We start from the raw sequence: 10,908 nt of genomic DNA, 5'->3' as shown, positions 1-10,908 counted from the left end.
AAGTTTATATGGTTCTAAATAAATCCAACAGATGCTGTTTCATGTTTTTCGATCTTTCATCAAGTGTTAACCTCTGACACCTCTTCACATGGTGCAGCAGGGAGATCATTCCCTCAGGTGTTTCCATGCTGTTATAATTCACCACAACAAGGACTTACTGAAGTCAGGTTATGTTTCACTTTGACTTTACAACAGAATTAGGTTATTATTCTGCCTGAATGCTGATTCAAGTGCAATTAAACTAACAGAGGAAACTTTCTGATCAGAGAGTACATTTTTATTTTAAGTATTTCTTACTCAACAGAGTTTTTTCTGCTTTACGAACTCTTTCTGTCGCTCATCGTGGTTTAAACTTTGTGCTCACATAACACATTGATATAATATCAAGAAACGTACAATGTTCACACTGATAAAGTACATTTTCTTATCTGCTTGCAGATTTAAAAGACAGAGTCATAGTAATTTGTGATTTTGCATTTTCTGTAAAAAATGACACTTCAAGTAGATTTCACTCTTTATGTTTTAAATGTCATAAAAAGACTTTTCTAAGCGGTAAGGTTTAATTAAGCTCAAGAGATTTTGTCTACCAATCCAAGAAACTTCTGTTTTTTTGGTCATCCTTTACAACTTTTTCCCCATTTTTTGGTATAATTTTCATGCACATTTCAAAAGATTAAAACAACTTTTTATTCTGTAAGCAGCAGAAATGAGTAAATAAATGAGTTGCTTTAAGTTTTAACAGCAAAACTTGAAAGAAAAAAGACTCTTAACTTGTTATTCACCTTTAAATTAAACTTAGACTCAAGTTTTGATCTTTAAGGGACAGTATGCAACAATATTTAATCAGAGTTTTGGTTAAAAAAAATATACATATTTGTATCATTTTATTTTGCTAAGTAAAAGTAGATTTGTCAAACTGTAAATTTTTTATATTGTGATTAATCACGATTGTCTGTATAATTATCTCACCAATAATCGCAAATTAATTGCACATTTTTTATCTCTTCTGAATGTACCTGTGCTATATGGAGTTATTTGAGTACTCAATGCAATTAAAAGGAAATAGTGTGACAACCCTGAGTAAGATATGTCTTCTAATAAATGTGTGTCTGACCTGCACCTTTGTACTTGTATCTTTAGAAAACTTGCACCATCAGGCTTTAATGTGATTTATGTCAGCAGATCTTTCTCTGTCTGGTCGGTGCTGAGAGCAGCAGCTGTTCGACACACCAGTTTCTTCTTTTAAACTGTTTTGAGATGCATATTGATTTACTGTTTCTGAACTCTGAGTCTAACGTAAGAGTTTGCATGACAAAGGTTAGCATAGATGTTTTGTAAATCAGTCAATGTGTTTGGTTTTTACCTACATCATCTTTCAAAAACCTGCAGGTGGCGAATGAGGAAGTTAAAATTCAATAATAAGAAAAGAAGAATGTTTTGGTCTCATTAAGTCGAGTAGGAGAGATGCACTCAGGCCTCACATGGCTGAATAAGGTATTACACCCTATGTCTACCCTTCTGTTTATTCTACTTGTATAATTTGGGAGATTAAAGTGGATTCATCCTCAGATCTGTCACATGCATTTCATCAAAGACACATTCATATATTCACACACTGAAATAAAGGTAAAGACGGTTACGTTGAAAAACATCCTTTTAATAGGTCCGTGCCACACACTAGTGAAAAATAAAGCTCCTACAAAAGAATGATACTTTTATTCCACAATATCTTAAATAAAGTAACTTCAAGTACTCTTGACTTGGGTACAAAAAAATCTAGCTGCCTCCATCAGGCCACAACACACAGCAAGGTTCAACACAGTGGTTACAAATGGCCTTAGGTCCTCTGTATTGTGGCAGATTACGAGGAAATGCATCATGGAAGCATAACCGAATGCTTGTTGTTCCTTTTTTTCTCCTTCTTCTTCGTCGTCGTCATCGTCTACGGTGAGGAATGATTTCTGTGTCACTGTCCAACTTTGGAGGCCTTGTTGGATTGAAATCATATAAAAAAATAATATCGTCATAAGAATGAGAACTAAAACAATAACATCCCCTACATGCCCCTGTTGGAAGGGTAGGCACTACCAAGATTAAGGATACCACAGTGTTTGCAGAGGATATGTATATACTGTACAAACAATATTTATGATAATGTTTCCATCACGTTCACTAAAATAGAATGCTACAATCATTCTAAGGCATAAACAATATCTTAATATTCTTAAACAATTTTTACACATCGTTCCAAACAAGACATAATATTGACATTAATAAACAGTATATACACATGAATCACAATTGTCTGACTGTTCCTCTGCTGCTCTGTAAATAAATGCAGTTTTACAGTTTGAACAAATGAAGACAGTCCTCTGATGCCCCAAAGCACTGAACAGTGTAAACAGGTTTCTTTTCTTGGCTTTGTTTGATATTTGGGAGAGAAATTATAACACAAAGACACATTCCTTTTTTAATTCAAAGCAGTTCGGCTGATTCTTCCTTTTCATAGAAAATGAAGTGGACCTTGATTCATAAATAATTATTACAAAATTAAATACATTCACTATAATACGATTAAATAACAAAAGACTATTTACAGGTAGTGGAAAGTATTCTAGCGCAGACACATCAGTGATAGTTTGAGGATTAATTCAGTGCAGTGTTCTGAGACAGGGAATGGTATTGCACTACGACACCCCATTTCTCTGGGACTCTTTGGGGCTCTTATCCCTGTTGTAATAAAATCCAGCGCACCTCATGTAACGACTTGTTTGTTTTTTTATCAAGGTGACTTCTCTCTGAAGCACATCGTGGGTTCCTTATTTTAAGATTTGTCTTCTTCTTCCGTCGCTCAAAGCCAAATTCTCCACCAGGAAATAAAAACCAGACATTTCTGCTCAGACCGGAAACATGGAACGGGTTTTACGGAGAGAATCTGAACACGCGTTTAGTTTGTTTGTTTCAGAAGCTCAGTCCAGCGCTTCTCAAAGAACTTCCTCATGTTATGACCGGCTCGACCAATGTCTGAATTGTCTTCATTGTATTTTTCACAGTTATCAAACACCAAGTTGACATCAATGATGAAAGTCTCCAGGTTTTGATACCTGTAAAGAGAAAAGAAGAGTCTTTAGGTGAGCGAGCATACAGACATCACACGGATAAACTTCTTTCCCACTAAAACGCTGCTCTGACTTTCTCTCTGTGCAAAGAGTCCTGAAGGATTTCAGAGGAAGAAAGAGAAGAAGTAAAAAACGACGGGAACTCACTGGCTGCTCACAAGCTTCTCACGTATGGTGGAGAAGTCCATCGGCTTCTTGATGACCTTCTTGTACCCGGGGACCGATTTCAGGTTGACGGGCGTGAGGAAAGGCCACGCATCCTGATGCCGTTCCAGCTCAGCAAGGAGTACCCTGTTCAGACACACACACACACACAAACAAACACACAAACACACACAAATACACGCAGTTAGACACACAGCAAGGATAGAGGAAGCCTCGACATCACATTGAGGATTTCTCAGAAAGTGTATCATCTCCCCCCCCTGAGGCAGCGATAACCTAAAGTGCTCCACACACACATTTACAAACACACACACACCTTTCATCTATCTCTCTCTCTCTCTCTCTCTCTCTCTGTCTGTCTCTCTGGTGGACACAAACACAACTCTACACATTATTTATAGAGAAGCTTATCAAATGGACTCACAGATTAAAACATTGAATACTTAAATGTTGGTTATCTTCAACGCTGAGTTATGTAACAGGATCTCACTTTAGCCTCAGGGCCAACGATGAAAACAAAGTCCTTAAATGTACTGTTTTATAAGTGTCAGTGTTATCACTTCTAGGAAAATTAAGACATTGGATACACTTCATGACGTTGTTCTGTTATCCAGAACTGTGAATGCACAAAAGACGAGTTCTCCAGCTCGATTGTGAGACCACAGAGAGTTTATATCTTCTCTGCTGGGGCTGTGTGTAAATTGTCATTACTACCAAAGTCACATCAGCGATCACTCCCTGTTGCAGTGTGTGCAGCCGAAGAGGAGAAAACAGAGAACCTCAAGATTTTAACCTCTAGTTGAACAAAAAGCTGTTTCTGTGTTCACTGCTTGTTTCTGGCGCCCTCTAGAGGCCAAACAGAGGAATGAAGTTTGGACTGAATGTAAAATCTTTGTTTTTATGAGATTTCATCAACCAACACTTAGAGAAAGATGCATACATTAAGCTAATTTAGTGAATGATGAAAAGGTTTGCATTAAATGAATTAATTATGACTGTGTAAGGATGTAAGGATATATCACAAGACGGTAAAAATTGGTCCAAATAAGGGTGGATTAAAATCGATTCAACAAAATTTGTATTGGGATATTATTTTTAAACAGTAGAAGGCGTTATCTGCATTTCACTCCGCTTGTTCAACATCATTAAGTCTCTTGCGCTGCTCTCTAGTCACTCTCTGAGTAGAGCAGAACAGACATGGGGGCAGCAGGTGAAGACCAAGCAGTTCAGGATGCACCTTTATGTTTCAGAATTTATGAATTATTTATTTAATTATTTATTTCTTGTATTCATCAGATCTTGTTCACGCTACCTTATTTTTAACTTTTCTTTCCACTAATACTTATTTTATTAATTTGACTGTATTGATTTTATTTCATTTTATCTTTCAGTAATTAGTTTATAACCATGCCTTTATAATTGTACCATTGCTGTTGTTTTCTGTGTCTCTGTTATTTTGTGAAGCACTTCGGGCTGCATGTTTTTTATGTATGAAAGGTGCTTTGTAAATAAAGCTGAGTTGAGTTGAGTTGAAGTCTGAGGTACGGCAGCATTTTGGCTTTCTCTGATATTCCTGAAGAAAAACATGTAAATCCCAAGCCAGGAGCATAAGCTGCACTTTAGTTTATTTGAAGAGATTTACCTTATCTGTTTTAATATTTCATACTTTAATTAGGGAATCGTTCACTTTCCATTTCTCTATAATTGTTCTGAAATTTTCCAACAAGTTATTTTTGTACAGTAATTTTTAGGGGTTTTTTTGCAAGATGCAAACACACCTTAAAGGCCCTGTGAGGAGTTTTGAAATGGCTGAGAAACAGACTGAAAATGATACTGATGCCTCTTTATAACCTTCAATAGCAAACAAGTCCATCAGCAGCAACACTGACACCTTCTCTGTTGTAATTTGTAATGCCTGAAACCGCCCTGGGGGGGTAGGTGTCAGACCAGATGATGGACATCTCACTTCAGAAACAGCCTTTATTTGACTGTTTTCATGGAAAATAATCACATTGCCTGATAAAGTTGACTGTTGAACACAACAGGATGAGGCTTTAGTTGAAAACAATACTTTTGCATGTATAGGACAAGAGATAAGAGGTATCACTTTGTCCACAAGGGGGGCGCCAGAATCGATACAAAACAAAAGTTCCTCACAGCACCTTTAAAAATAAAAAAAGGTTAACTTTGTTTACAAGGAATTATAACAGAAAAAATATATATTCCAACTGCCCTAACTGAGAATTGAAATACAATGATAGTTATTTAAATTTTGAGTTCAATCCAGTTTTCTTTTTTTCTTAAAGTTATATTTTTGGCCTTTTAGTCTTTATTGTATAGGACAGTTGAAGAGAGACAGGAAATGTGGGGAGTAGAGAGCGGGGGAAGACATGCAGGAAATGATCGACCAGCTGGGAATCAAACCGGGGACCCCTGCAACAAGGACTGTAGCATGTGGGCGCTTAGACCGCTAGGCCACCAGCACCCCTCAATCCAGTTTTCTTGAAATCGTTAGAGAATCATGAGTGAATCGTATCGTGAACCAAAAAAAGGAATTCAAATCAAATCGTGGGTTGAGTGTATCCTTACATCCCTACTATTTACACCATGTGTGACATTTCTATTTACCTTTCAATTTGTATTCTTTTTTTTTTAATTGATCTATTTTTAACTTTACTTTATTTTATTTTACTGTCCATTATTCTTGTTCTACCCTTGCTAACATGTCTGTGGGATCAATAAAGTTTGATCTTATTCTCAAACTATTTTCACGTCAGTAGAAAAAGTCAAACTGTATTTTCATTTTCTGATAAAGTCAAGTCGTCCTCCTTCAGATCAGAGCTTCCGTTCACCTGTCTCAAGGTATGTGACTTTAAAGACTTCCATGGAAAGGCGAGTACGAGCGAGCAGAGACTCATACCTGCATAATCCCAGGTCCCTGTTGTTGTCTCTGGCGGTCTTGGCTCGTTTCACACACACAGGGCTCTCCTGATTGGCTGCTGGCTGAGCAGGTGAGCTCTCCTCTGTTTTCCTCTTCCTGCTCGTGTCCTTCGCTCCTTTCTTCGGCGTGCTGCTGGCGCTGGCCGGGTCGTCCTCCGCCACCTCTCCGTTACCTGCCTGCTTCCCGTTCTTCTTCGCCTCTCCTCCTTTCTTTCCTCCTCCTCCTGCTCCCCCTCCACCTCCTCCTCCTCCACCTCCACCGGATGCTACCAGTTTGTTTGGAGGTTTTTTGCTTTTGGGGGATGGACCGCTCGCCTGCGAGGAGTAAACAAAGTAATCTCATGGGTAACATGACAGCTGGGAAAGAATTCATGGTACTAATGTTTGTGATGCTTTCACCTCTAATACGTTATGTTTATGAAAACTCCTGATGACGCTTTTGGGAGAGCATGAAACAAATGTGTTGTTTTTGTAGCTTAATGGCGTCTCTTAATGGGAGAGAGGACAAATTTATGCAGCAGACATTAAATGTTAAAAGGCGAGGTGATAAAAGTAACGGCTAGGAGAATAATCCGTCCAGTTGTTGAGGACAAAATAAGCGTCAGGTATTTCTGAGGGCAAACACTCAGATGTTAAAATCTACACTATGAAAGCCGGGGAACATTTCTATCTCTCCCTTTAACTCCATGAAAAGACCCCGAGTGTTTAAATACTGGTGCAAAATATCAGTCACAGTTTGATGAAAGCTTTCTTTGGTGAGGGAGGTAGATGTGAATTCAATGGATGCATGCACAAATACACTGCTTCCTTCAACTCCTGATCCACAGCAGACACACTGCAAATAATTCGGCACTTGCCAAGATTTGAATTCTTAGATTGAGACATGTTCGATGAATGACCTTGTTTTTAGAGTTATCTACTTGTTTTTAATCTTTGTATGTATGGTTAAATCTTAAATTGATTATGAACATGTCTTTCTTGTCTCAATTAGTCTGGGAATCTTAAATTGAGTGAATGACTGTTACAATAAGCTACATTGGTTGTCTCATATGAAGTCTCATCAAAATAAAACTTATTTCAAGATTGATTAGCAACTTCAAGTTGCTTGATTTAAGAATAACACATAAGGCATCTATTCAAGACTGTAGCTCCCACTGATTAAAGTTTATAGATGTATTCATTTCAATTCATATAATAGTTTAAGTTAAAAACTAGAATAATTTAAGGTTAAAATTTTTAACTGTTTAATATATAAGTTATTAAGAATTGTTCCTAATAGAAAGTGAAAGCTTCCAGAACATGAGAAAGGGGGTGGGGCTTAGCAAGATGCACCTCATGCTTGCCATGCAGCAAGGTTGATGGCAGATAGAAGGAAGGAAGCTGCTGCACAATTCTAAAGACCTGGGAAGCCAGAATTCCATTTTTTACTCCCTTTCAGCTCATGGAGCCAATGAGGCATGTGTTAAAGTTTGTTTGTGTGGCCGAGTCCTTTTCTTTAATGTGATTATAAGTTAAAAAGCATAAAGTTTCTATGTATATTGATTTGATTTGATAAGTAGTGAGTTATGTGTTTATGTAATTTGTGTTTAAGACTCATCAAGCTGATATTATGATTTTATTACAGTTCTCACGGCATGCTCAAAGGCACTGATTGTACGAAATATATGCCTGTAAGAAAAGGAACGCCTTGTGTCCATGTCTTGAGTGGAGGGAGTTACAAAGACATAATTAATTTAATAGAATGGCTCAGCCTTCTAAAAACACATGTATTTGCTGAAATAGGTCACCGAGGTTCCTGCAGATCCTTAAAAGATCTGTTTACTCTCTTGACGTCTCAAATTTATATTCATATTTTAGATTTTTGGGGATGGTCTTCGCATTCCAAATTAAGACATTAACAGCAGCTTATACCTTATTGATTGCTCATAGTTCTACTGTGTAAAATGGTAATATGTTTGTTTTGGCTCTGAAGACTGTTTAAAATGTCTTGAAGTATGCATCAACCCTGAGCCACTATTAATATTGTTCTTGATGTTATATGTTGTTAATCCTGACATTTATTAAAGGTTGCCAGTAATCCAGCTTGCTGTTGTGGTTTCTGTAGAAAGATTTAAGAGGTATATTCTAAGAATAAGAACTGGTTTAAAGATTTTAGTTTTAGATTTAAAATGGATTAGGGTTTATTTTAAGATGAGCCAACTTTTATCAAGAAACAGCGTCATCGTAGTTTTCTAATAGTGAGTCATTTTTTATTTAAATTGGTGTTGTTCTTTTTGTCCCCAGGCCTGAATTTGCTCAAATTAAGTATACAAAATAAATAAATGAGATTTCCTTTGCTTATATTCAGTATATTTCACTTATAACTGTGCTGTAGGAAGTTTGTTTTCAAGTAGTTTGAGCTAAAAATCAGCATATTCTACTTCTTTCAACCCTTTTTAATACTGCTCACAGCCTGCTTATTTCTAGATTTAACAATCTCATTTTAAGATTTCTTATCAAGTTAAATGAACTTGCTGCATGGACAGATCATTTCACTAGTTTTAAGAAATTTTCACCTTGAATTAAGTTTTTTCATCCTATATTTAAGCTACTTCTTTTTTGCAGACAGAGAGTTTAAAGTACGCCTCATACCTTGGATATGCAGGCCGGGCAGTACCAGTCTCCCTCAGGGATAGTGGTGATCTTGGGTTTGTGACAGTAAGTGTGGCAGCCTTTGTCACAGCCATCACACAGCAGGAGGAGATCCTCGTTGTCCCCCTTCCTGCATATCTGGCAGTACTGCAAAAAGAAAATCATCCATGTAAAAGAAGAAATCACTTCCTACATGTTTTAAATTCAAGCTGCAGATTTATTTCATCTCCTTCTCACCACTTTCATGATGGAGCGCTCCCAGGCGATGGATTTCTGCAGCTGCTGGATACACATGGCCAGCTGGGCAGCACTGCGCACCTCGCTCAGGGCCTTCCTCCACACCTTCATCCCGTGGGCCACCTCCTCCTCACCACTGAAAGAACAAAGAGGAAGGATGAGAAACTAAAACGCACACACGTGATGGATGAACAATCGGCCCAGTAACAAACAGACAAAGCAGTAAACTGTATCAGTCCAACCAGCCGCCAACAAGACAGCAGGCTGTAGAGAGCTCCAGCTGTGCAGAGAGAGGAGGGAGGACTTTTGGGGGGTGTGAGGGCACTGGGAAGAGGTACACACTGATTTAGTGATGTTGAGGGGACGATCATGCAGAGAGAGTGAAGGAGTGAACCTGTGTAAGTGTATGCCGAATAGAAGGAGCCATGAGTATGCCAAAAAACCAAGGTTACAGATGCACACCATGCAGATGACTGCAGAAAAAACAAAGAGTGAAGCTGAGTGGAGTCGCCCCCCACCCGACCCCAAAACTGCACAAGACCAAAGAAAGAAACAAAATGCAACAAGCCACCACGACGACAGTCTGCTGTGAGAGCAGCAAAGTGGATCCCACCTCACTTTGGAGTCATATGGGAAACATGAAGCACACACAGAGAGAGGAAAGGCTCTTAGTGGGAGAGGGGGGGAGCTTTGGTTGGAGAAATGACCTACCCTTCCCTGTCAGCACTAGTGGATGGGGCGGGGGCAGGGACAGTGACCGTACCCACATTATCCAGCCTGATCTGAATGGTGGTACCTAAGGGACTCCTCAGGTACCTTCTCTCGATGTTGCGCTCCAGATCGGTCAGACGGGTCACTGCTATGTCCAGCGGGTTGTCCGGGTGACGCATCACCCCGACCTTCTCCACGCGCTCCTCTGAGTGCTCCTTGGAGTCCTTGGGGTCCTTGTCTCCCCCGTTTGCTGAGGACGGCGTTGATTTGGTGAGGGGCTTGTGCTCGAAGTAAACCAGGTCTTCTCGCTCGGACTGAGGGTCTGGAAATGTCCAGCCCTGCTAGAGGGAAAGCAGCGAATCAGTATTCTGGTATTGAACCACTAAAGCTCCCATAAAACGGCTTGTAAAGCACGATGTGGCTCTGCATGCTTTCAGTCCTCCTTTTACAACAGGAGAGCAGGGAGGCTGATCGTTCATGGAGTATGCAGCAAAGCGCTAACTGAGAAAACACTGAGTAACACAACAACTTCACCTGACCTGACTAACGTTAGGATTATATAGGTGTCCATTAGAGGAAGACATATCTACAATAAGGGACTCAAAAGTCTATTTTGATTTCATCAGGACTTTAAAATATTGCACACTTCTATCTAATTATGTATTTGTGTATTTTTCGTATCATGTTTAGGTGTTCTACCTTGACCTGCAGGCTGGCGGCAGTGACCTTCCTCTCCAGCTCCTCCACCTGCTGCAGCATGGCGATGTCCATCTCCATCGCCTGCTCCTCCACGCACCAGCCCCGCACCGACTCCACGCTGACCTGGCTCTCCTCCAGCTCGTGCAGCTCGATCATGGCCACTAGGAGGGCGACAAAAGAGATAAACGTTAGCAATGAAACATGCACAAACATTCAATCAGTTATGATAAATAGTGTTTGTTGATGCTGAATATGTTTCTATAAAACCGACGGCAGCGAGAGGAAGGGACTCTCCAGCTCTCTCTGGATCAGGCTGGGTAAAATACAGCAGGAGGGAAGCTGCTAGAAAGCTGGAGCTCTGTACGACTTCTTACATGGTTACATCAGCTGATCCTGACTTATTCTG

General features: G+C 39.4%; 1 protein-coding gene across 13 annotated transcripts in view; it reads right to left on the bottom strand.

Annotated features, from left to right (window-relative positions):
* Positions 1-1,636: 1,636 nt before the first annotated feature.
* baz2ba (bromodomain adjacent to zinc finger domain, 2Ba) overlaps positions 1,637-10,908 on the bottom strand; it is a 76,644-nt gene continuing 67,372 nt past the window's right edge. For 3 of the 13 annotated variants that reach the window (XM_034680334.1, XM_034680335.1, XM_034680331.1), the window contains exons 31-37: positions 10,503-10,663; positions 9,804-10,144; positions 9,093-9,228; positions 8,856-9,002; positions 6,205-6,539; positions 3,267-3,410; positions 1,698-3,104 (exon numbers count right to left, since the gene is read on the bottom strand). In XM_034680334.1, coding sequence (XP_034536225.1) covers positions 2,948-3,104; positions 3,267-3,410; positions 6,205-6,539; positions 8,856-9,002; positions 9,093-9,228; positions 9,804-10,144; positions 10,503-10,663 — 1,421 coding nt within the window. In that variant the 3' untranslated portion in view covers positions 1,698-2,947. Of the gene's footprint in view, positions 3,105-3,266; positions 3,411-6,204; positions 6,540-8,855; positions 9,003-9,092; positions 9,229-9,803; positions 10,145-10,502; positions 10,664-10,908 lie in introns of all 13 variants that reach the window. The other 10 variants (XM_034680333.1, XM_034680344.1, XM_034680337.1 and 7 more) reach the window with 6 other exon arrangements.

Source organism: Notolabrus celidotus, chromosome 3 (genome assembly GCF_009762535.1).
Source record: "Notolabrus celidotus isolate fNotCel1 chromosome 3, fNotCel1.pri, whole genome shotgun sequence".
NCBI lineage: Eukaryota > Metazoa > Chordata > Actinopteri > Labriformes > Labridae > Notolabrus > Notolabrus celidotus.
This window is presented reverse-complemented; position numbering and strand designations above follow the sequence as displayed.